The 26,721-nt window shown below is 43.6% G+C and overlaps 1 protein-coding gene across 1 annotated transcript in view; it reads right to left on the bottom strand.

Annotated features, from left to right (window-relative positions):
- ADAMTS2 (ADAM metallopeptidase with thrombospondin type 1 motif 2) overlaps positions 1-26,721 on the bottom strand; it is a 1,719,397-nt gene that overhangs the window by 162,359 nt on the left and 1,530,317 nt on the right. Inside the window, exon 17 of the mRNA XM_086931466.1 lies at positions 23,323-23,482. Coding sequence (XP_086787592.1) covers positions 23,323-23,482 — 160 coding nt within the window. The remainder of the gene's footprint in view (positions 1-23,322; positions 23,483-26,721) is intronic.

Here is a 26,721-nt window from a genome sequence, read left to right as displayed (position 1 = left end):
CAGTACTGCTCTCTGTGTTATTCTTTTAATTAATTGCGCTGTTATTCCTGTGTCTACATTGTTAAAATGTTGTGCCCTTTCATTCTGTTCTTTTCCTGCTTCACCTGCTATATCTCATGACTCCTTATTTTCTGCCTTCACTCGCAGTCCCCGTCCCACACTTCCCATCTCTGCTATGTGGCCCCTCCCCTCTCCTTTCACCCGTTTCCCAGTGGTTGCCTGCAGTGGGCGCACCGCTGGCACTCCGAAGGCACGCCTAAGGCAAGCCCATCTGCGCCCGTCCATGACCCAGATGCGACCAGCACCAGGAACCCTGGCTCTCCCATGACCCACCATAACGATTCTACCACCCTCAACGCACTCAACCCCAGAAGACACCAGTTGGGTAACAACCGCCCCAAACACCACCCAGGGAGAATTCTCGTGCAGAGCCTGTCATAGATCCTTCACCAGCTACAAGGTACGCCCGCGCATGCACCACCAACACCCTGACCTGCGTCCTCCTCAATGTGCGCTCCCTGGACCGGCACGCCATAGAGATCTGGGACCTGATCGACACCCTCTTGCCTGACATGGCCTTCTTCACAGAAACCTGGACCAACGCCACCTCTGGCCCCGACATCGCCACTGCCATCCCAGATGGCTACAAGATCCAGAGAAAAGAACGCCTCCACCGCCCAGGAGGAGGACTCGCCATCGCACACAAGACACCCCTCTGACTATCCACCTCCAGCACGAGCGACCCCCACTCCAACACAGAACACCCCCACTTCCAGATTCAGGCCAGCCCTAGGACCACACTACGCGGCACCCTCATCTACAGACCACCGGGCCCTCGCACCCAGTCCGCAACCACCTTCGCCGAGCTCGTCGCACCCACACGCCATTTCCTCCACGGACAAATCCTCCTCGGGGATGTCAATTTCCACCTCGACAACCACAACCACCCCCACTCCACCACGCTCCTCGACAGCCTCGCCGACCTCGGACTGAGGCAGCTGGTCGACACACCCACCACAGAGCTGGACACACCCTGGACCCTATCTTCACGGAAGGAACAAGCATCCGGTTCAGCCACACAACCCAGCCTCCCTGGACGGACCACCACTGCGTCCATTTCACCTTCAACGCCACCACCACACCCAAACCCGCCCTGCGACCCCGCAAAGAAACTGGAGCAAGATCACTAAAGAACTCCTCAACACCACCCTATGCCAAGACCCCCGATCGCAACGACCGACGCCAACTCCACAGTCACAGGACTCCACCACTGGATAGTCCGCTGACACACTCGCTCCCCTCCGGCACCCCGCCAAAAGCTGCATGGTTCACCACGGAACTACAGGAAGCCAGGCGCTCGTGCCGACGCCTAGAGACGTGGTGAAGTCAGAAAACCACTCAAAACAACCACAGGAACGCCCAGAAGGAATGCCACTAATGCATAAGAGACACCAAACAAACCTTCATAAAGGACAAGATCCAGGCCAACTCGACCAATGTCAAGGAACTGTTCAGCGTCATTCAACAGCTCACAAAGTCACCCAGCGAAGCCACGGACAGTAAACCAACGAGGGACAGCACCCTCCCCCCCATTGCGGCCAACCAGCCAAGGATGTCGACCTGGAATCCCACGACCGTCGAACACATCATTGCGACCATGCATAAGACCCACTCAGGAGCTCCCACGGACCCCTGTCCATCTCACATATTCCACAGGGCCGCAGCCACCATTGCACCTGAACTAGGATGGACCATTAACACCTCCCTCACATCCGGCATCTTCCCTGATGACTGTAAGCGGATGGAAGTTAAACCCCTCCTCAAGAAGCCCACGGCCGACCCAACGGACCTGAAGAACTAACGGACTATCTCTCTCCTCCCGTTCGCAGCCAAAGTGACCGAAAGACTCGTGAATGCCCAACTGACCACCTTCATCGAAGAGAACTCCATCCTAGACCCCTCCCAGTCCGGATTCCGCAGTAACCACAACACTGAGACCTCTCTCCTCGCCGCCATGGAAGACATCCGCATGCTACTCGACCATGGACACACCGCGGCCCTCATTCTTCTGGACCTCTCTGCAGCCTTCGATACAATCTTGTACCGCACCCTCGCAGCCAGACTTCACGATGCTGGGCTACAAGGAACTGCCCTCGACTGGATCTGATCCTTTCTCTCCGGCCGAACCCAGAGGATCAGACTCCCTCCCTTCCTCTCCAAACCCAGAAGACATCAACTGCAGAGTGCCCCAGGGCTCATCACTCAGCCCCACGCTCTTCAACGTCTACATGGCACCTCTCACCGCCATCATCAGACAGCATGGGATCAGTACAGTTTCCAATGCAGACGACACTCAGCTCATCCGCTCACTCACCAAGAATCCCGACGACATCAGACTCTGCTTCCAGGAGGGAATGAGGAAAGTGAAGAAAGCGATGCCTGACAAGGTGGGTGAAATACACCGTGCAAACGTGGCTAACCTGGATGAAGGACAGCTGCCTCAAGCTTAAGTCAGAGAAGACCGAAGTCCTCATCCTCGGACCCTGCAACTCAGCCTGGGACAACTGCTGGTGGCCCTCTGCCTTTGGAAGCACACCCACTCGCACGGACCAAGCACGCAACCTCTTCATCATCCTTGACTCTTCCCTCTCCATGAACCGCCAGGTCAACGCCGTCGCTTCCGCTAGCTTCAACTGCCTACGCATCCTCCATAAGACCTTTAAATGGATCCCCCGACTGCAGAAAGCCCGTCACTCACGCACTCATAACCAGCAGACTGGACTACGACAACGCCCTATACGCTGGAATCAACAGATCCCTCCTTCACAGACTCCAGACCATCCAGAATGCCACTGCCAGACGGATGTATGATGTTACAACGCATACTTTTACAACGCACACCTTTACAGCGCATTTTTACAACGCAACATCCATTACAACGCAATCCATTACAACGCATGCCATTACAACAAATTTTTAAAAACGACCTTTACAACGCATACCATTACAACGCATAACATTACATTGCATGTAATGTGAGTATTGGATAGTGTAGGGGTAAAAATCACTATTCTAACTCCAGGGGGTGCAACAGTAGGGTAAGTGTTGAATAGTGTAGGGGTAAAAATTACTATTCAAACTCCAGAGGGTGCAACAGTAGGGTAAGTGTTGGATAGTGTAAGGGTACTATGTGTTGTAATGCTATGCGTTGTAATGGTATGCGTTGTAATGACTGCGTTGTAATGACATGCGTTGTAGTGGTATGCGTTTTAGTGTCATGCGTTGTAATGGTTGCGTTGAAATGGCATGCGTTGTAATGGATGTTGCGTCGTAAAAGTTTCGTTGTAATGGTAGTGCGTTGTAAAAGTTGAGTTGTAAAGGTTGTTTCCCCTGCCAGACTCGTCCTCGGGACCCCACACCATGAACACATGGCTCAACACCTACGAGATCTTCATTGGCTCCTGGTCGAGAAGAGGGTCACATTCAAGGTCCTAACCCACGCCTACAAATCCCTGTACAACATCGGACCCAAATACCGCAACGAGAGACTATCAATCCACGTACCCAAGAGGAACCTCCGCTCCGCCAATCTCGCCCTGGCAGATGTCCCCCGGATTTGCAAGAACAGAACTGTCGGGAGAGCTTACTCCCACATCACAGCCAAGACCTGGAACAAGCTCCCAGTGAACATCAGATGCTCCCCAACCCTGCACACTTTCAGGAGGGACCTCAAGACCTTGGTTTTCGACTGATCCAGAGCTGTCCCCCCCCCCCCCCCCTCCCCCCCCAGCGCCTTGAGACCCTCCTGGGTGAGTAGTGCACTTTATGAACCCCTGATTGATTGATTGATTGATTGATTGATGGCCTCTGACCAAATGGATCCAGTCAGAGGGTGACTGAAGTGATGATCCTTCCCGGGAAGAGATGAGATCGGCCATCCACTGCTACAAAGTCGACTCTTCAATATACAGATGGGGCAGTCCCATACACAGATAAGTGACTCCAATAGTGTGACTGTGTGAAGGGGACACTGGGTTGTTTCCTCCTTTCACCAGGGGACTGTGGTGGTTAATGAGCTGATACCCCACCTGACCGCCTGTGAACTACTGCAAACTGAAGGGACATTTATTGCAGTGGGGGACCAGATTCACACTTCTAATCAAAATGAGACACAGGCTAATTTAGCCTACGGCGAGGGAGGGCTGACTGCCAGCACGCATTAGTATTTGGGGGATAAGCACTCTGCTTGGTTTGGGTGGGGGTAGTTTTAAATCTACTGGCAGGGCGGCAGGGAGGGGTAGGCACAGGAGTTGCGGGAAGGGGGAAAGGGGATTCAAGTTCATGTGTGTTTGAGAGTCACAAAAAGTAACAAGCCATGCTTAAATACAGTTGTTGTCACTACCCATTTAGGCCATAGCGCCACGGGTCCTCTCTATACATATGTAGCTGCTCACCAGATGAGAGACATGCTAAGGGTGCCGAAACAGCGGAGTGCAGGGAATGAGCCCTGGAGATATTCTCGATACTCCCATCTGCCCACCCCTGACCAGTCTGATGGTAGCTAAGAAAGGAGCATTACTCACAGTGCTGACTTGGAATGTGAATGGGAAGGGGGACAAAATCAAAAGGGGTCCATGCTGACTATTCCTCGGGGTCCCGAGGGACAGGTATCCTGATTAAAAAGAATCTAGCTCTTAATCCGACACGTACCTGGGCGGATCCGGGGGGTAGGTTTGCGGTATTGGAAGCATAATGGGAAAGGAAAGCGCTTAATGTGGTCTCACATGCCTTCCGCCAGCGATAGGTAAAGAAGTAGATCTGGGAAAAATACTGGTAGACCTTCCACTGGGTCTCACAGACGTATGGCGATCTTTACAGCCAGATGAGATCCACTACACTTATTATTCTAACACCCACAAAAGTAAGTCCCGCATTGACTACTTCTTGTCACAGGCCACAGACATAAGTTACTTACCCAGTCCCCACGCACTGCTGAGAGGTATTCCAGACCACTCCCCAGTGTGGGTTGAACTTACATACTCTACGCACCGCCCACGAACCACCATAGTCCTCAGTCCATGACTGCTAAAAATCCCGGATATACGAACGAACATACTCATACATACCATTAACTACTTCAAAGACAATGTAGGATCAGTAGACTCCAACCAGACCATATTAGAGGCTTTTAAAGTGGTAGTACAGGGGCAAGCTCTGGCGTTAAAAGTGGGTTATAGTAAACAACGACAGCAACAGCTTTTGCAACTCCAAAACATTGGAAGAAGAGTGCATAAGGTCTCCCACAGATACCTCTATACATCGACTTGTGATTAAACAGCTAGAATATAGGATCTTAGCGGAGGAACATATGAGGGCCAAACTTTTGCATACCCAACACAAGCTTTATGAAATGGGGGATAGGGCTGGGAAGCTGCTATCCTGGCTGGAAAGGAGAGAACAAGGTGAGAGGTGGGTGCCCAGGCTGACTCTTCAGGATGCACAACAGATCAGAGACCCACAGGATATCGCAAATGAATTTGCTAACCATTTAGAAAATATATATACCCCATCAACCACCTATACGGCAGAAGCTTCCCGACAACTCATCGTAGATATGAGGCTTGCCACGCTCTTAGAGAAAGATAGGGACTCCTTAGAAGAGGAGCTCACCGATGACGAAATTAAGAACGCCATCAATGCTATTTAGTCAGGGAAGGTGATGGGTCTGTAGTGTAGTTCCTAGTTTCCCACTAGGCCCTGCGCATTGGAATAACATAAACAGTAGTATCGACGTGGAACTGCTTATATTCCAGGCCTCCACTGACTATGCTAAACTTAATTGGGTTGTGTTACCAACTAGCTCAGAGGTCACTGGAAACTTTCTTCTCTGCATAGGAAGTGATCAGCTTCCTTGGCACAGACAAGAAGGGATTCAGCTTTCCAACAACCGTGCAACATGACAACTTTGCTCCTCAGATCAAGAGTCGATCTCTAGGGTCGTGTGAAACAATAGACACAGATTTCACTCAGTCAGTCTAGTGCAGTTTACTTTCACAGTATGTAGAGAATAGAGAGACGGGCGTTTATCAATAAAGGGTTAATATTTATTGAACAGTCTTTCTTCTCATACAAGAGAAATGTATTGCCACAATTGCAATAACTGTTATTATGAAAAGTACGTACAGTAAGATAAGAATAGCGAAATAGAACTGTAAAAGCATTGATATGGTTTCTTAGCCATACAATGGTTTAAAAGTAATAAAACATATATACAGTCATATATACATTAGGCTAACATACTCAACTGGTGCTTCTAACTAAGCCTTCCCCAGTGTGCCTGACCTAAGCCTAACACGTGAGAAGGGGGAGTAAGTAAGTAGCTTAAGTTAAGTTGGTTTTGCCAAGGTTTGTTTCAAGAATTCTCGTCTAAGGGTTTAGTCAACACCATACCTCTGAATAGAATGATGGAGGATTGGTATCTCCTTCAGGGGTCTCTCTCGATATCCCAGTCACCTGCGAGGGTAAACCGGAAGCGCCGGGACTGGATTTCTCTGCACGAGAAAGGCAGCGGCTTCTCTCAGCGCGTCTGGAGGAAGGAGGGGTGACAGCGTCCGCGGGCAGCTGGGCTGGATGTCTTCGCAGAGGACGGCTGCACGGCTCCTCAAGCGTACTGCACCATAGGTCGCGCTGTAGCGGCGATAATGGTAATCAGTAGCTTCACCACCACAGGATAGCAGGCTGCAGCGACAGGCAACGCTCAACAGCAGTTAGCTTCGCTCTCACAGCTCACAGCTTCGTATTGCTTAAGGCAACGTTGGTAATATTTATACCTGACAGGTGCCGGGTTTGACGCAAGTTTGCTGGACATAAGACGTCAATTAAAGATGTCACTAGGAAGTGGCAGCTATCAGTTGCTCATTAGAGTTCCATTACTAATCAAAACATAGCAAGCGGGGATTTCCAGGTTTGCTAAGTTTTTATCTTGTTGAAGAACTCGGAGTGTTATCTAGGAATATCAGATAGTGACTGCTGCTCTGTCATTGCACTAATTGGTCGCAAAGGAAGTAGCAGAGAGTCATGCTGGAATGTGGCTCTGTGGCTCTGCTCGTGTGAGGCCAGAGATGACTTTACAGAAAATCGCACTTGAACGGTTATGCCAATATAGGGAATAAATGGATTTATAGCCGAATAGGGGCATAAGGTCACAGTATCGATCAGGAACCTAGATAAGCACATGACACCCACTCCACGAATTCATGTCCATCAAAATTACTAAAACTAAGCAATTTAGATGTATGTGTAACATTGTGTAACATAGCCCACCCCAAAATACATAAATGCATTCGAAATAGGCGTACTTGTAATACATGGAATTTAGGTACTGTACGTTTTTTAAAGCATAGTAATCATTCAAAAGGTATTGCATATGAAGTCAATGAACGATTATGCAAAAGAATTACACATGAAGTACCTCTGACAGAAGAAATGCGAGATAAATCATCACATAAAAATGCATTGTAATAATATGTGTGCTAGAGGCTGGTGTTATGTTATTATGTCTCTAGATGTGTTTTTTAGAAATAGAAGTGTGAAGCTTCTGTTCTCTAAGAATAGTTTTTACGTTAAGCAAAGAATTGTTCGTGCCAAAAAGAGAGGGTCAATATTTTTAAAAAATTGTCCAATTCAAAGAAAAATCCGTTTACCAAAGCTCCTGGCAGTTTTATGTTGATCAAAACTGAAGGCCGAATACAGAGTTCATGGGAACGCTGTGTGTCGGAAAGCTTCTCAAAAGTTATTGTTTCTCTGTGGGTGAGAACATCGTATCAGACAGGCTCTCAAAGAATTGGTCTACAAAATCAGGTGATAGTTCAACCAAATTAGATAGCGCTGTAACTTGGCAGGTGTGAGAATGATTGCTGTCATCGAAGGCAGGATCAGCAATGCTCACAGAACGTTGTACCTGGATGATGTTGCTTTTGTCACTCGCTCCACTGTTACCACTTGGCTGTAGTACAGGAGTCTCCACGAATGCCGTCATCAGGATTGGTAGCCGCTGGGGACAACACAATGCGTGAGCCGTTATTGGACTTAGCAAAGTATCGACGTCCATTGGTACTGCTGATGGAAGTGAAAGACAGATGTCCAACACGCATTCCTCGCCGCAAAGCATACACCGTAGCACAGGTAAAATGCAATCTTGCCATATCGGTCTGAATGAAAGGAACCAGGTCATGTTTAGATCTCTCAGCCTGGCCAATCCGAGGACGTTAGTTATCCTGTCCCTGTAGCGCATTGCTAGGATTGTTTCTTCCATTCCCATGGGAGCTATGTCTGAGCCGAGGCTTGCCATAACGTAGCAGAAGGGTCAAAAATAGAATCCCTGCGATGAGTCCAAAAAATAGTGGAATACCACCAAAGATGGAGTGCACAAAATTAGGAAAGATTCCCAAAATTGCCTGGAAGGGTGTTAGCAGTCCCGTAAAGACTGTCTTAAATATGCCTGGGATGCTTGTAGCACTAGACATGTTAAGGAGTTGGTCGAGCAGTTGTACGAAATGCACGGGGCAATTTGTTGATAAAAGGTCATGGACTTCAGTAGCCGTCCTTGCGACTAGAAGATCATACGTCTCTTTAGATGACGTTATAGGCACTGTTGTCTGTAAAAGCACAGATTTCATTTTGCTTAATGTATCAATTCGTATAGAATAGAGATTCAGACGAGGCCAGAGGGGAGTCACTGTGTCTGGAGGCCCGCTCGGGAACAATGCTTGCATACAACATTTGACCATGGACGTTACTTCTACTAGATAACTTAGTCCGGGCGCGAGGCCACAGCACCTGTGATCCGTTCTTAGAATGTAACTCCCGTTTGCGAGTTGCATAAAGAAGGGCTCTATCTGAGTTGCAGGTGTGACTAGCTGGTGGCATGAAAGGTTGTTTGAATTGCCATCACATGCTCCGTGTAAATTAATACCCTGACACAAAAGTATACCGCTTAGTGAGTGTTTACAGTTGTCACCACTAAGAAATACATTTTTGTCGCTGTCACTATAGCAAGAATGAGTGTATGGTAATTTCCATTCGGATTTAACATATCCCTTACCCAATTGTTCATACTGGCCAGCAGGTATGTATTCAAGGCATTTATGAAATCGGAAAGTTGTTATCGGAATTGTGATAATTCCGTGTATTATCCATTCAATGACAGGGCTCTCTGACATTGTCAATGATAATCTCTCGAGTTTCTCGATGCTCAAAATTGTATAGTCTGCTCCTTTCTGTGCCAAACTGATCTGTTTATCAGTAAGGTTAAAAATGGAAAATAATGACGTTGTGTTTATCAGACGCCAAGGCACATAGCCTGAACGAAGATTTTGCAGCGTCCAGCCTAGTTCTATAATAGAGCGTAATTGAGACTGGCCATGTTGTAACATTAGCAAATCTCTGTCTATCACATCAAAGGCAGAGGATACAATATTGTCCAAAGAATATATTCTGGAAGACAGAGTCATTAACCCATTGTCTACCACAGAAAGTGATTTTTCCAAATTAATACGATCAATTTCTCGTATCTTTTCAGCAGTTTCAATTTGCTTTACTTTCCAAGCCTCGTTGTAAGCAGCATAGATACTGGTCGCTATGAAACGCTTTTGACGCTGTTTGCGTGGTCCAAGAATGAAATCGCGCAAATCAGCACCATCTTTTAACAAAGACAAGTGTTGCTTAATTTCAGCCAGTGTGGATGAAGTTAGCCATTCTAGGCAGAGTTTACCTACACTGTATGTGGTTATAATTCCTGGATGTTGTCTCTGGGAATATCTAGGGTCTAATCTGGTCATTTTTAAACCCTGTGTTTTGTTCAGGAATCTATCTTGACAGCTATTTGTGTCTGTAGGCCAGATTAACCACTTTTTCCAATCCGGATGTGTTCTGTTGAAATGTAAAATGTGTGACACGTCTAACTCATTATCTGCAGTTGTATTCTCAGCTATTGGCTTTGGTATAGACGGTGTTTTCATTTCTTTGTTCTTAGCTAGGCCAAGACAAGATGTTTGGTGTACAGTGTCATTTAAAAATAACATTTGTTCTGGTATCATGCAGGTTCTAAACAGTGCTTCTATGCCTTGCACCTGCCAATCTTTTGTACCCCAAATTGATTTCGTTTCAATATTATTTTTCCAATAATCAAAACCAAATGTCATCATTTTGTCATAAAATGCTTCTGAATATATCAATTTAGAATTTGTCAGCATTGTTTTCATGCCTGTTTTATCTAACAGTTTATAATAAAACGTTTCTGCATCACTGGTGTTAAACCCTGAAAAATATTTGAATTTCTCAAAAAATGCTTTAGAACTGCTTTTAGGTGGTGTAGAACAATGTTCCCATTGATTATACATAAAAACAGTTCTAGGCTGTGCAGATTTATGCAAGTAATGATCCCCATAATGGGTGTAACAGAATAACTGCTCATAACTAGATGAACCTTGTAAATAATCATGATCTGTGAATCTAGCTGACATTACTAAATCAGACATCATGTCATTAATACTGTTAAAGTCCCAATCATCAGAGAATGTACTTGGTGTCACAAAGTCACTTAAGGAAACCTTTAGTTGATGAGGATACTTCAGGATTTCAACCGGACCATAGATCTCATAGTCTGTTTTCTCCCATACTACCCCACCAGGTATTGGAATTGCTGTGACATTTACTGTTGACAGTTCTCTTTTCTTCACGTGGGATGATCTGTGTGGTTTCAGGACTAGGTTGATGTTCTGACTTGCTGTGTCCATTGCAATATATTTTCCTTCAATGAATTTTCCCAAACACAGTACCATGATGAGCCAAAGCAGGAGGAAAAATACACCTAGACCGAACCAGAACTCTAGCCAAGGGGAAATTAGGTAGATTTCCTTCAGTTGATGAAAGAGTTCCGTTGCTTTTTCTTTAAAAGACTTTTTTGTTTCTGGCATCACTTCGGGCTCATTTTCATCTTCAGAGAAGTTGTCGAAGTTGATGAAATAACCAGAGGCAGTTCTGTCAATTGATGGGATTGTTCTTTCAATCTGTCTCTCGGTAGCACTTTCTGATGCCACATCATTGTAGACTGGTGTTGTTTCTTGACGAACTGTTTCAATCTGTGTTTCAAGAGGCACGAGTTCCATGGCATTATTGCATAGTCCTTCATTGTGCACTGCAGGCTGATCGAATGTGATGAGTCTTTCAGTTTGAACCTCTTGGATTGTTGCAAGTTTGGGTATTCTGTTGTTTCTTGGGAGTCCACTGGGCCTACTGTTGATTATAGGCCACATGCTTGTGGTTTTACCAGGTCGATGGACACGACTCTGTTCTCCTTTTTACCAGCAAGGGGCGGTAGCACAACTGATCTTGTTCCGGTGACTGCTAAGACAGGTACTGCTTTTCTGTAAGAAGGCCCAAATTCCTTCTTAACCGCGATCTTTTCTCTGACTAGATCCCCAATCTTTGGAATCCAGACAGGCCTTGCTGGGGCTGTTGCGGGTGGTGCCTCGTCAGTGGTATTTGGCTGTTGCTTTAACTTTATGTTGCTTAATGATTTTCTTGTTTCATTCAGTTCCTGTAAAACAGCCAAACGGTCTTTTACTTCAAACTGCTTTGTTTCTTCTTGTACCACTGACATCTGACTATCGAGGTCCTGAACGTTCATTCTAATTCCGAACAATAGTTCGTATGGGCTGAAACCTTTTAGAGAATTTCTTGGCATGTTGTTAAGACTAGTCTGGACACTTATTAAATGTTTGACCCACCCAGCGCCTGAACCTAATACCTTCGCTGTTATAGATTGCTTTATGTCACGGTTTTTTCTTTCTACCACACTATTCCCTTCGGGATGCGACGGACAAGAATACCGCAACCCAATTCCCATGCTGGCCATGGCCTCCTTATAGGCTCGAGAGCTGAAAGCAGGACCCTGGTCAGAATGGAACGTGGTAATTGCGTATGTGCCGATAAAGACTCGCAAATCTTTTATAACCGTTCTAGCGTCAGCCGAGTGCTGGAGCCATATCCATATGAACCTCGTACAGGAATCCACTGCTACCATGATATATCTATAGTTACCGTCCCTTTGTAGGGGACCACAGTGGTCCAGGTAAACGCATGCAAATGGTTTATCCGAGATGAGAAGGGGTGTCTGCGCTGGTCGTTTCACTGTTGAAACTTTTATCCTTTGGCATATGTCGCATTCCAATACATACTTTTTAGTTTGTATTCTCAAGCGAGGCCACCAATATCTATGTTTTAATAGTGATACTGTTGCGGAAATGCCAGCGTGTGCAGAAGCAAGCCCTTCGTGTGCCGCTTTTATTAGTCCTAGTCTGTGTTCCTTGTTTGGAATTACTCTATCCCCCACTCCAGGGATTCGAGCAAAAGGAACATTATTTGTATCCGTTAAGTACAAGTACTTTTCAGGAAAGCCTTTTGGGAGTGTTTTCTTATCATTCTTTACTGACGCACTGACAGCTTGTAGAATATCGCTGTCTATTTTTGTTTGTGACCGAGTTATCGCGGCTACGGAAGCCGTTTGTACAGCTGCCTTCGCGGCTTCATCAGCCAATGAATTCCCTGCAACGTGAACGCCATCACGTTGATGACTCAGTGTATGTATCACGTGAGTCTTTTGTAGTTCTTTTTGTAAAAGAACTACCTGTTCCCAAAGCATTTTATGCTTTATTGTGCCACCTTTTGCATCTTTGAAACCATTTTCCACCCAATTCTGCAAGTATTCATTATAAGATTGTACGCAATAAAAAGAATCGCACACTATTAGTGTGGGGAATTCGCGATCAGTATTTTCTAGCGCCATCTTAAATGCTACTAATTCAGCTCGCTGAGCCGAGCAATCTCCTAGAGATTGTGTTTTAGTGACCAATGGTCTAAATTTTCCTTTGTGCCAGCGACCTTTAACAATCGCGCACGCAGCACTGTAAGCTTGCTTACCCCCAACTGCGGGTTGTGCTGATCCGTCAGTATATATAATACTTCCGTATTCTTCGAGAGGCAGGATTTCAATTGGCAGAGGACATTCGTATTCATATTGTAAAAATTCCTGTGTTTTTAAGTTAGGATCAAATTCGTAAACTACGTCTGTTGCAGCAAGAGAATTAACCCACTGAATCCATCTAGGATGCAAAGCTTTAGCATTAGGAATGCTAGCTTTAGTTACCGCTTCTAAAGCCGGTATAGGAGTTACGATTAATATTCGTTTACCTTGTGCTAGGGGCCTTTCTTTCGCTACAGCAGTCTGAACCGCAGTTAGAATTTTCTCCGTTGAACTGAATTTTATTTCAGCCCTTGTGTACAAATGTGATTTGTAAGCTATTGGTACTTTTTCTCCCTCATTAGAGGTTAGGTATGTGAATCCGCATCTTCCTGGGATGACTCGGATTACAAGATCACGTGTGTTGTCACGTGTATCTAATTTTGTTTTTGCTAACATGTCTGTTTGCAGTGATCTCAAAATTTCTGTGTGTTTTTGAGTCCAATTGATTTGTTTTAAATCAGGTTTAATTAGTTCGTAGAGAGGTTTAACCCTTTCTGCGTAATTTAGAATGTAAGTTCTTCCGAAATTCAGAAAACCTAGTATTGATTGTAAATTCTTCAGCGTTTTTGGAGCTTGGAGTACAGCGCACTTCTCTAAGAAGTTGTCCGCTAGGCTTTTCCCTTCACTTGATAATTCGTACCCTAAAAATAGTACTGTCAGATGGGCAATTCGGGACTTTTTAAAGTTGAATTTGTAACCCTCTGCTGCGAACCCAAGTATAATGGTGTTCACTCTTTTTAAGTGAGTATCCAAGTCGTCGTCTGTGAGATAAATATCATCTACGTAAGACAATGCTTCATCATCATAGATTTGTAGTAACTCTGTTACCCTAGCTGAGAATAGTCCTGGGCTGTTCTTGAACCCCTGTGGGAGTCGACAGAATTTTTTCTGTGACCCAAATGCGGAGAAAGCGGTCAAGTATCTGCTTTCTGGTGCAATGTTTTGACAAAAGAAACCATTAGAAATGTCTAATGTCGTTTTGTATTTTTTCCTAACTATGTTATTCATTAGGGCTGCACTATGCGAGTTTTGTACTGCAAAAGTTTTGCAACATGTATTAAGGTGTCTGTAGTCCAAAACTAGACGATATGAATTGTCTGGCTTGGAGACAGGAAACAAAGGATTGTTCATTTGAGAGGTGCATGTTTCAATCACCCCCTGGTACTCAAGTTGATCTAAGATCTCCCTGACCTGTTTTTTAGCTTCTTGCTTTATGGGATACTGCCGTTGGGCAGTTGGTTCACTTTTTAGTTGGATTTTGTGAGGTGTAGAATCCTCATCCCATCCTACATGATTTTTATACAATGCAGGTGCCTGGGCTACAGCCCATTTCCTTGCATATGTGTATTTTTTGTGAATCGGTATGTGATTCGAGAAGGCAGGCATAATCACTTCTTCGCCACGAGGGCACTCCCTGACAAACTCCGGGGGCCAATCTTTTTCAGCTAACAGAATATCATAGCCTTTTGAGAGCTTATCCCAAAATAGACCCTTAATTTTCCTAGTCTTATCACCCTCTATACGTAATGTTATTTCGTATATTTTATGGGGCTCGCTAAGTCTGGCGTCGGCAGTTTCAACCTGAATGTATTCATTCGTGTCCACTGTCTCCAGATGACTCATCAAGATCTTGCGCGCTATACTGATCTCTGCTGCACTGTCCAACATTGTCAATGCCCACTCCCCGTTTTTCAACTGTGTCCTCAGTATTCTCGGCATGGTTGATTACTCTAATACTGGCTACCTTCTTTTTCTGAAATTGAGATTTCTTATTTTGAGCAGGTTCCTTGTCTTTGGACTTGGTGTGCTCTCCTGGGTCTGACCGTCCTCTTCTTTCCGAATTCTGTGGAAGAGATCGAGAGGGACGTGTATCAATACTTTGATATCTATCAGGTTTTTTTATATTATCCCTATTTCTAAGGTTATATCTTTTCTCAGAGGGCTCCCGTTGGGGAGACTGGCGTTCTCGAGTCGGAGTTCTCTCCCTCCGTCGAGGAGACCTTCCTCTGGACTGGAAAACTTTTTCCTTGGGACTGGATTGTTTATTTCCATCCCAGCTCTTTTTAGGAGTATTTGAATTATTTTTAATAAATAATTTTTCAGGATTTTCGAGCAGTTGGGGCTTAACTGGTTTCCCACCCAAGCTGTCTCTACCTAATTCTTCATAGCATTTTTCTATGATTTTTGCAAGCTCAACAGGATCTTTTATATCTGTTTCCCTCAACTTCTGGCGAATCGCCACAGATGCTGCTTCTCCCTTTACATTGGCTAATAATATAGCCGTGACCTGCTTGAAGTCTTTCAGTAATTTCATACCTAGATTTAAAGCTGGTTCTGGACCGAATTCATTTTGAATCTGTTTTAGCACGTCTGGTATTACCGCCATAGACGGAACACCGTGTGTTTTTGTGTAAATGGAAGCAAAGACTGTACCCCAAGTGTCACAGTCCTCCACGTGTGGTGCGATTCCCATGGGAAGGCAGATGGTCAAGATTCTGTGTTTCTCAATAGGGGTAGTATCAGGAAATACTGCCTCTATTTGAGTGATTTTCTGGGCTAACCAGAAAGGAATTTGTTCCCGTTTTACGGGTGTTTTACCAAGACATGACTGTATGTTCTGTGGTGTAATTTTATTTGTGTTCCCCTGATGAGGGGTCAGCTGTGGTGTATTAACAGCTGGCTGGACTGTAGCAGTCCGTATTACATATTGGACTAATTGCCTATGTATTTTTATTAATGTGTTTAGCTGTGCTAACAGCTCTTCTCTAGACATTCTTATAATGTCAGGATGTGGTGTGTAGCTGGCTAGAACCGGCCACGTGGCTCCTGGTCTACCTAGTGGACCGAGCCTGGTTATGTGATCATTGTGTTTTAGGGCGCCATTAAACCAGAGCAGGTGCTCTTGAAATTTAAGTGGAATTTCAACCTCCTCGAAAGGAGCGTACTCTTCCGGAGGTTCCTCTATTTTGTAATAGTGAAACTCTTGTGTTATAGCGTTTACCGCTGGAAAGTTTATCCATGAATAGAATACCTCTGTCTGCCGATACTCGTGAGCCTCTATCACGAAAATTACTGTACCACCTTGAGGTGGCAGTCCGTGTTCTATAAGTTTTAAAGTTATTGATCTTCTTAACTGGACCGGGATGATAATAGCACCCGGGTCTGTGTATTCGGGACCTTGCTGAGTCGCATCTACTGCGGCCCCAGTGGTGCCGTTGTTTTCTACTGACATTGTATAAATGCAGTTTTTGCAGAGTAGGTCTCCAAGGAGACAAAGATTAGATGCACAATATTTTGGAACACTGTATCCTTCAACGTTGAATAAACCAGAGCTTTACATAGGAATCTCTTCCTACTAAGGTCGGGCGGATTTTAACCTTTCACCCACTCCAGACGTCTATTGGAGTATTTACGGGAGAAAGGGGTGTGAAATATGCACGACTGAGTTACTCTACAAGTCTTACGTTAGTTTATCGCCTTACCAAACGTTGGGCGCCATGTAGTGTAGTTCCTAGTTTCCCACTAGGCCCTGCGCATTGGAATAACATAAACAGTAGTATCGACGTGGAACTGCTTATATTCCAGGCCTCCACTGACTATGCTAAACTTAATTGGGTTGTGTTACCAACTAGCTCAGAGGTCACTGGAAACTTTCTTCTCTGCATAGGAAGTGATCAGCTTCCTTGGCACAGACAAGAAGGGATTCAGCTTTCCAACAACCGTGCAACATGACAACTTTGCTCCTCAGATCAAGAGTCGATCTCTAGGGTCGTGTGAAACAATAGACACAGATTTCACTCAGTCAGTCTAGTGCAGTTTACTTTCACAGTATGTAGAGAATAGAGAGACGGGCGTTTATCAATAAAGGGTTAATATTTATTGAACAGTCTTTCTTCTCATACAAGAGAAATGTATTGCCACAATTGCAATAACTGTTATTATGAAAAGTACGTACAGTAAGATAAGAATAGCGAAATAGAACTGTAAAAGCATTGATATGGTTTCTTAGCCATACAATGGTTTAAAAGTAATAAAACATATATACAGTCATATATACATTAGGCTAACATACTCAACTGGTGCTTCTAACTAAGCCTACCCCAGTGTGCCTGACCTAAGCCTAACACGTGAGAAGGGGGAGTAAGTAAGTAGCTTAAGTTAAGTTGGTTTTGCCAAGGTTTGTTTCAAGAATTCTCGTCTAAGGGTTTAGTCAACACCATACCTCTGAATAGAATGATGGAGGATTGGTATCTCCTTCAGGGGTCTCTCTCGATATCCCAGTCACCTGCGAGGGTAAACCGGAAGCGCCGGGACTGGATTTCTCTGCACGAGAAAGGCAGCGGCTTCTCTCAGCGCGTCTGGAGGAAGGAGGGGTGACAGCGTCCGCGGGCAGCTGGGCTGGATGTCTTCGCAGAGGACGGCTGCACGGCTCCTCAAGCGTACTGCACCATAGGTCGCGCTGTAGCGGCGATAATGGTAATCAGTAGCTTCACCACCACAGGATAGCAGGCTGCAGCGACAGGCAACGCTCAACAGCAGTTAGCTTCGCTCTCACAGCTCACAGCTTCGTATTGCTTAAGGCAACGTTGGTAATATTTATACCTGACAGGTGCCGGGTTTGACGCAAGTTTGCTGGACATAAGACGTCAATTAAAGATGTCACTAGGAAGTGGCAGCTATCAGTTGCTCATTAGAGTTCCATTACTAATCAAAACATAGCAAGCGGGGATTTCCAGGTTTGCTAAGTTTTTATCTTGTTGAAGAACTCGGAGTGTTATCTAGGAATATCAGATAGTGACTGCTGCTCTGTCATTGCACTAATTGGTCGCAAAGGAAGTAGCAGAGAGTCATGCTGGAATGTGGCTCTGTGGCTCTGCTCGTGTGAGGCCAGAGATGACTTTACAGAAAATCGCACTTGAACGGTTATGCCAATATAGGGAATAAATGGATTTATAGCCGAATAGGGGCATAAGGTCACAGTATCGATCAGGAACCTAGATAAGCACATGACAGGTCCAAATGGGATGCCCATAGAATTTCTGAAACTGGTTGCCTCCCACGCAGTGCATCAACTGTGGGCTATGTATAATGAAAGCTATGAAAAGGGGGTCTTGCCAGAGGACCAAAGGCTGGCATCGATAGTGGTTATCCGTAAGCCAGGGAAACCCGCTGATGACTGTGGCTCATCCTGGCCAATTTCCTTGATAAATGTGGAGGCAAAAGTCCTGGCTAAACTGCTGGCCCTGCGTTTGGTGTCAGTGATTCCATCTTTGGTAAACCCTGACCAATCGGGCTTCATGCCCGGACGGAACACGCACACTCAATATTCATCATCTACATAATGTCCTAGCATGATGACACTATATTGAGGAGGATGCAGTGGTTCTCTCCCTAGATGCGTCGATGGCATTCAATTCTATAGAGAGCTGCATCTGTTTGAAGTGCTAAAATGCCTGGGCTTTGACCCAACATTTTTGGGCTGGGTAAAACTGCTATACACAGATCTGCAGGGTCAAGTGCGGGAGAATGTCTACACGTCCCAAGTATTCCATCTCAACAGAGGCACCAGGCATGGGTTTGGGTTTAAGAAACAAAAGTATTGAGTTAGCCCACAAAGGTCATCATGGACGCAGCCTTTCTAAAAATAGGGATGGATAGTGTTAGTTGTGCTTGGAGTGATAAACGCAAAATTACAAGAAGTTTTCCACTGTGCCCAGTTGCTATTCCAGATAAACCATGGGAAAATGGGACTTAAATATGATAGGCTCCATGAATTATTCAGGTGTCACTAACACATTTATATTTGTTTTGATTGATTATAACATGACTTGGTTAGTCAAAAGATGAACACAACCACTACTAAGGCATTAATTGATTTCTTAAGATACAGCTTCTGCATAGAAGGAATTCTTTCTGTCTTAGTCACAGACAATTGGTTTCAAACTACATCTTATGAAATGAAGGCCTTCATGGTTAAATTGTCAATAAAATATGAAAGAGCTACCTTATGTTGTCAAAAATCTAACTGCCTGGTTCAGAGAGCAAATCGCATGTCAAAGGAAGGGATCCTGTCAGCTAGTAACAATAGTCAACCAGCAGAACAGTCATACAAAGTTACTCTTGGTGTATACTGCACCTAATCTGATTGGAAATGTCATCCTGTACAGATCTGAAGGGAAAAGTAGCTTGCAATAAATTATGGTCTAGATGGTTAAGCTTAGGCAGTGGCAAACGTGTTGTAGTGGATTCTGAGACGTGTGCAAAAAAGAGTCGATGACACCAAAACAATTCCAAGGAAAGGTATGATACCAAATATAGTACTAAAAGTCAGCTATGGAAGGTGGGGGACTGGGTACTCCCAGTGAACACAGTAAATTGAGTACGTTTTCTAAACCTTTTTAGACTGTAGAGATTAGGAATCATGTGGTTAAAGTAGACAATGGTCAGCTTTGGAGCATGGGCATATTTGTTAAATCCCAGGACGACCACCAGAACCATTTGGAGATTGCTTTACCTACACCTATAGAGGAGTTGAGAGTAGTTGGTAGAGCCACCACCAAAGGACCCATATGAGTACCCAAGTGGCATAAAGACTACCGAGTCATTTGCTCTTTATCTTTTTCCTTGGAAGGGAGATGTGTTATAAAATCTATTAAGTAATGTATGTTATGATTGATTTAATTATTATCCTGTTTAATTGAAATGTAATTATATCTTTTGTTGCACATACCACAGTTTTACCTTATCCGCATCTGGTTTGGTTTGCACTAGAGGCAGTTTAGAATGTTGTTGTTAGAAAATAGGTCTCTGGTGGCAGAGGTAGGCACCGAGTCCAAGCAGGAACCACAATCCTAGACCTGGTAAACCAGATACACACCATAAATTAACCTGTGCTCACCCTCTGGTACCTTGGTACAGAGCAGGCAGGTTTAACTTAAGAGGCAATGTGTAAAGTATTTGTGCAACACTTCAAACAGTAACACAGTGAAAACACCACCAAAAAACTCCACACCAGTTAAAAAAAATAACTTATATTTTTATCAACAAAACATTACCAAAATAAAAAAAATCCAATAAGTATAACCGTAGTTATGAATGTTTAAAGAATAAATGCTTAAAGTGCCAACAGCGGGATAGCCGGTCATGCTAAACCGGGGTAAATACAAAAGTTCAGGCCGACCCGATGGAGAGTGAGTCAGATACAGGGACAACCCTTGGGACAATTAAAAGAATTGAAGCGTCATTGACGGAGTTGAGATGCGAGAAGAAACGAAGCGATCTACTGCTGGATCAAAGGTGATCCATCAGTGTTGAACTGCTGAATCGAAGTTGATGTGTTAGTGCCAAACAGCGCAAAGTCGGAGATGTGTTGGAAACTGGAGAGGATTTGCTGTGCAGTCGGCGATGCGAGGTCTGCGGTCCGTGCAGCAATACATCTGCATTGAGGGAGATGGTACGGTTCTAATCGGCGCAACATCATCGCTGTGTGGATTTTAGGAGTTACAGCACTTTATACTCACTTTCAAGGGTCCAGGACTGGATTGGCACCACTTGGGGCAAGACGTGCAGCAAGCAAAGTCCAGGTACTGTTGCAGGTTGATGAAAAGTTGTTGATGTCCCTGAGACTTAGAACAGGGAATAATGGAATACGTCAGAATTCCCTTGTAGTCACTCTGGGTTCAAGTGAGATGGGTCCAGCCCTCCCTCAGCAGGGCGGAGAGTAGTTGCCAGCAGGGCAACACAGCATAAAAAGCAGTTCTTCCAGAGCAGCAGTCCAGCAGAGTGGCACCCCTTGCCACAGCATAGCAGTCCATCCCCCTGGCAGAGTTCTTCACAGGTTTCAGAGGTCCAGCACTTATACACAGTAGCGCCTTTGAAGTGGGTGAGACTTCAAATAAGGGTCTTTGAAGTGCACAGAAGTCCTCTCTTCCTGCCCTGGCTCCAGACTCACTACACGGAGTTAGGCAGCCCTTTGTATGTGGACAGGACACAGCAGGTATAAGTGTCCTGCTCCTCCCTCCCATCCTACCCAGCATGGCCTAACAGGACACAGATGGACCATCATGTCACACCTAAGCTTCCCTTGTGTGTGCCTGTCTAGAGGGAATTCATTAAGCCCAGCTGTCACCCAACCCAGGCATGCAATCAGAGACATGCAGCAAGCACCAAATGGCTCAAGTAAGAAAATGCCTCCTTCCTCAAAGTTAAGTAACAAAAAAGTACCAAGCCGTCCCATTTAAGGTGTTGTATTTGTTTCAACAGACTAAAAACTATTGTTGATTTGAAGTCTTATGTATTTATTTACTTATTTTTGAACTTTTGTTTGCAAGTTCATTTCATTATTAGAGCATGTCATTCAATAAGACACACCGCCTTCACCAATTCTTTACACATATATACAAAATGCACAGAACATACAGTTTACACAAACAATATTTACGAAAAACAACATAAAAAAGATTGCATTCAAGTTGAATCAAGTCAATATTCAAAGCAACAGCCATATGGGTGATTATTCCTTACAGCTATTCATCCCTACTGTAAGGGCTTGTTGCCTACTGGGTATACATTTTTGGCCTGCTGGGGCAAGGCCTTTTACTTAAAACTTGCTCTCAACAGTTAAGAAATTATCAATTCATATTCTATTCCAGTAGAAATTAATACCGACGCGTTTTGAGCCCTATCTCAGATGTGGGGTTCTCCTCAGGGCCTTAGGACTAGATACACTCTGTAGATCTTGTGAATGGCAAAACTTTGTGATGTTGAGGTCTTGATTAGAAACAAATTCTCTGCCAGTTGTTATGCCTATTTTTGACTAATTTTGAGCGTGTCTGATAAATCTGGACAGTCGTGGTGGTGCTGATATTTTCCTTAGCTCGTAGCTGAGCAGTGGGACTTGGAACCAGTGTATTAGGCAGGCTTTTCAACTCCGATTATGTAAGCGGGCTAATCAAGATGCAATGTTGCAATTTTCTCATTTCAGTTTCAAGCACAACTCGAAGACGTGTACCAGGACCACTGACATTCCAGGATTATTCTTTCCTTGCGTGCCGCAGTCAATCATTCTGCTCGTTTCTTCCTAGCTAAATGGGCCCTACCCAGCTGCCCTTGTTCCAAACCTTCCTAAAAGTGGAATTTTCAGAATTGCAATTTAAAATCTGAATTCATCAAAAGTTGTGATTTTAAATTGTGATACCAGAAAGACCAAACTTGGGGAGTCTTATATCTTCCCAATTTGAAATTATACTTCTAAAATGTTACAATCTAATTACAATGTTATCCTATGGAAGAGTTAGGCCTTGCAGTAGTGAAAAACGAATTTAAGAGCTTGTTACTTCTAGGACATGAAAAACTTAAACATACATGTCCTACTTTTAAAACACACTGAAACATGCCCTTGGGCTGTCCAGGGCCTACCTTAGGCGTGCTTATATGTATTAAAAAGGAAAGTTTAGGCTTGGTAAGAAGTTTAAGTTTCGCAGTGCAACATGGCAATTTAAAACTGCACACACATGCTGTCATGTGTTTGTGAGAATGTACTCATAGAAAACATAAACAAAATACTGCATATCTCTCTTACTCTATATTTATATGAGCTTTAAGTGGCAAAATGTCAGACTTTGAGCAACGAGGGAACAGCTGAAGACAAATTGACAGTGGGTCTGAATGCACCGGAAAGGCACTTGCCAAAGCAGCTGCTTGTACAACAGAGGCAGGATGGATAGAAAATGGTGCCTACACACAACACTCAACCTGTTAAAAGACTCAACAAATGTCTCTCTCTTTCTACATCAGTGTTCCGGTCTAGCGCACTCTTATTTCATTAAGGTGTAAGAAGTCACTGGGTTTCTAAAAGAAGCCAGAATCCTTGTCTTGATCCTTTAAGCTTACCCGGATATTGAATAAAACACCCAATTATCACACCAATTGACCAAACAATCACTTTACCACTTTAGGAGGCACATAAAAAATATTTTAATAACTGTCTGTAATTAATGTGAAATTACTGCTAAAGTCCTGCAATAGTGTGCACGTGTAGTGGTAAATATCAATGAACTACAGCCGACTACCCATTCAAAATCCATTACATCCAAAATGTAATATTAATTTATTTTTTACATTCACAAATGAAACACATTTTATAACTTTTTAAATTGAGTGCACAAATAAGGGTGGATCATACTGATCTATCATCAAAAACATTGAATTTTTACTTTATAAAAGTATTACTGTGTTACCTCCTCCACAGGGTTTTGAACATGGAGACCATTTTTTCAAAGCCCATTCATACACCATCAAATCTTCTTCTACAACATTGTTGCTATCAACATTCATCAAATCTTCATGAATCATGTATTTGTAGGTCATATAAATTTTGGCATCTCCGTGAGGAATCACCTAACAAAACAAGACACACATTTTAATAAAAAGCAAGACGTTGTTTTTTTACTTCTACTTATCCACGTAACTTGCATGTCATTACATTATGTCAGGTTATATTATAATTACACGATAACGCTACAAAAACACATATAAAAAAATGATCACTTCAAGTACCAAATAACACAGAATCAGAAACTGTGATAGCAGATAGAGAGTGTCTGGGAAAACTATTCTACCCATTTCTCAGTGTAGTCTCATGAAACCACTGACCTATTTTCCATTGCTTAGGATTTTTTGTTTAAGCCCTTTGTCTGGCTTTGAGCATTATTTACTAGCCCCAATCAAGTCTGATTCCTGAATCTGGTCTTACATTTTCTGGAGTATTTTTATGTACTGTGGTTTGTGCGGTGATCAAGATGGCGACAACCTTTTGATCTCCCTTAAGGTGCGGAGCTCTTATCTGTCAAACAGCCACTTACTGTGGGAGTTAGCCTGAAAAAACATCCCGGATACTCTGAATACTCCCTGCAGGACCTTGAGCTGGTTTTAAACCTTGCTGGTCCATTCTTTACATTCTGGAGCCGTGGGGGTGAGTTTCTCACAGACGCGAGCCACCACCATTTAATCAGCATCCCACTAGCATTCTTGGCCCTCTAATGCTCAGTAAAAATGTCGTGCTTAATATTTTTTACATGCCATTCAATTTATCAGCTGTGCAGCAGCACTGCACAACGCCCTTTATTTAAAATGTCATGCAGGCTGTTTTTCCATGTTTCTCTTTTTACAAAGTGCTGACAGACTCTCTGCTCCTTTACTAAACAATATCTCAGCATTTTCACACCTCAAATAATACTCCACTTACTTTCTATCAATATTGAATAAACCTATGTTGCTACTTTTCTCCTTTTTTCTGTTTTATAAATATTTGTATCTATTTACATTGCCTTTTACATTTCAATGCTGGATTATATGCTGCCTTGTGCTTTCTTTGCTCCTGGAGTTTTATATATGAACTGAAATTGGTACTATTATAATCTATTATTATATATTTTGCCTCTTGAGGATTACTACACTTCGCTTTCCTCACCTATGTATTTTCACACTCTGCCATCATAATGTATGGGCAAGCTAAGACCTCTCCAAAAGATCTCACATCACCCCCTTATACTAGGCTAAAATAGCCAGTGATCTTCTCGCTGCTTTTAAGCTATCTTCCCATGGCACAAAACCTAAAAGAGCAAAAGATTATCCCCCTTCACCCATCATGTTGTCTAATAATTTTGTTTTGCATACTGTACTTTATGAGGCGAGGGGCCTAAAACCCTTCCTGAATGCCACTAATGAAAAGTTTCAACAAATTGAGGATCAATGGATTGCTATGGAGAGTAAAATGTTTGATATGGAGCAACACATCAGTGGAATCCAATATGTTTAAAAAAAATTGTGGCACATTCGTCGTTTGGGACACCCTGTCAAAAGGCAAAAAGTGATTTCTCATTTGTCTAAGCTTAACTCACATGTTACTTTATTACACGAAACTCATTGTAATGATGTTGAATTGCTTAAGTTAAAAAGACAATGGGTAGACCAGGTTGTTTACTCACCAGCTATCAATCATAAAGGTGGTGTAGCCCACCTTTTTCCTGAAATATTACATGCACAGATTGTATCGACACAATGTGACACTAATGGACGATGGGTCCTGTTTATGGTTGCAATTCATAATATACACATCTCTTTATTTAAAATGTATGGTTCTGTTAAACTTGATCCTGATTTTTAGACTGTATCAAAATACAATTGGCTTCTATTAATAGTCTTAATTTTATTGTGGCAGGAGATTTCAATCAATGACTAGATCCCTTTACTGATAGGAAATATAAATATAAATGTCATCCTGATAAATACCATAAGTCGTTTCAAACTGCCATTGCCACTCGTCCATGATTTGATGTTTGGAAAACTTGTAATCCTGATATATGCTAATTTAAATTTTTCTGTAATGTACATCACATCAGATACAGAGTAGATAATATTTTGGTTCCTAAACCCTTACTCCCCTTTATTCAATCCTCAGTAATTGGCTTCATTTTTATCTCAGATCATGCCCCGGTTTTATCTTTTTTTGATTTCTCAATTGCCAAAGCTAAAGCTGGCTCTTGCAAATTCAATAATTTCCTTGTATCTGATCTTTTTATTACAGAAACTAATACCTTTATTAATGAATTCTGTAAATTTAGTCTACCTAGTGACACATAAATGCATAACAACTGGGATGCTTTCAAGGCCTCGCTTCAAGCCTTCGCTATAGCTTATTCAGCTAAAAAGAAAAAAGTAGCAAATGCCCAGTACAATACGCTATTACAGCAAATTAAAACACTAGACCATAATTTCTCTACTTTCAAATCTTTGTCAGTCCTACATGAACCAATTAAAGTCAAGTCTGTCCTAAATAAACTCACCACTATTGATGCTTGTAATATCATCTTTAACATTTTATCAAAAGGTCAACATAAAGCAGGCAAACTGTTAGCCAATTATTAAAAAATTAGATCTGATGTAAAAATGAAGGGTGGGCGTAGTAGGCGTAGTGGGGCTACGCGAAGCTACATGAAGTGGGCATGATGCTACCCCCGCTCACGTGCTTGGCGTAGCCCCACTACGCGCCTTCCGCCTCCCTCCCGCCCTCCTTTACATACATACATTTAAGTAATAAGTGCAGTAAAAGTCAATAAAAGCACTTACCTGGTCCGCAGTGTACCGGGGCTCCCTCTTCTATTTTGCACCGACTTCTCCCATCGAAATGCGCATGCGCGGCCGCCCACGCATGCGCATTTCTCGCGAGAAATTCGCATGCGCGGGCGGCCGCGCATGCGCATTTCGATGGGAGAAGTTAGCCCGAGGACACCGCGGACCAGGTAAGTGCTTTTTTTTACTTTTACTGCACTTATTACTTAAATTTATGTATGTAAAGGAGGGCGGGAGGGAGGCGGGTGGCGGGCAACTTTGCTCCGTCCACGGAGCGCACGCAGTGTTGCCTACTTTGCAAAATGCAAAGTAGGTAACACTACGTACACTCCGTGGGCGGAGCGTAGTCTTGTGCCCACCCTTAGTAAAAATATTGGTTCTATTCGGAATGAATTCAATAACACTATTGCATCTTCAGATGCTGATATTTGCGAACACTTTCCAACAATACTATAAAACATTATATTCAGATGACACCAATACTTCAGAACATGACATGCATACTT

This window comes from Lissotriton vulgaris, chromosome 7 (assembly GCF_964263255.1).
Source record: "Lissotriton vulgaris chromosome 7, aLisVul1.2, whole genome shotgun sequence".
In the NCBI taxonomy this organism is placed as follows: domain Eukaryota; kingdom Metazoa; phylum Chordata; class Amphibia; order Caudata; family Salamandridae; genus Lissotriton; species Lissotriton vulgaris.
The sequence above is the reverse complement of the archived record's forward strand: the minus strand, read 5'-3'. Positions and strand labels throughout refer to the sequence as shown.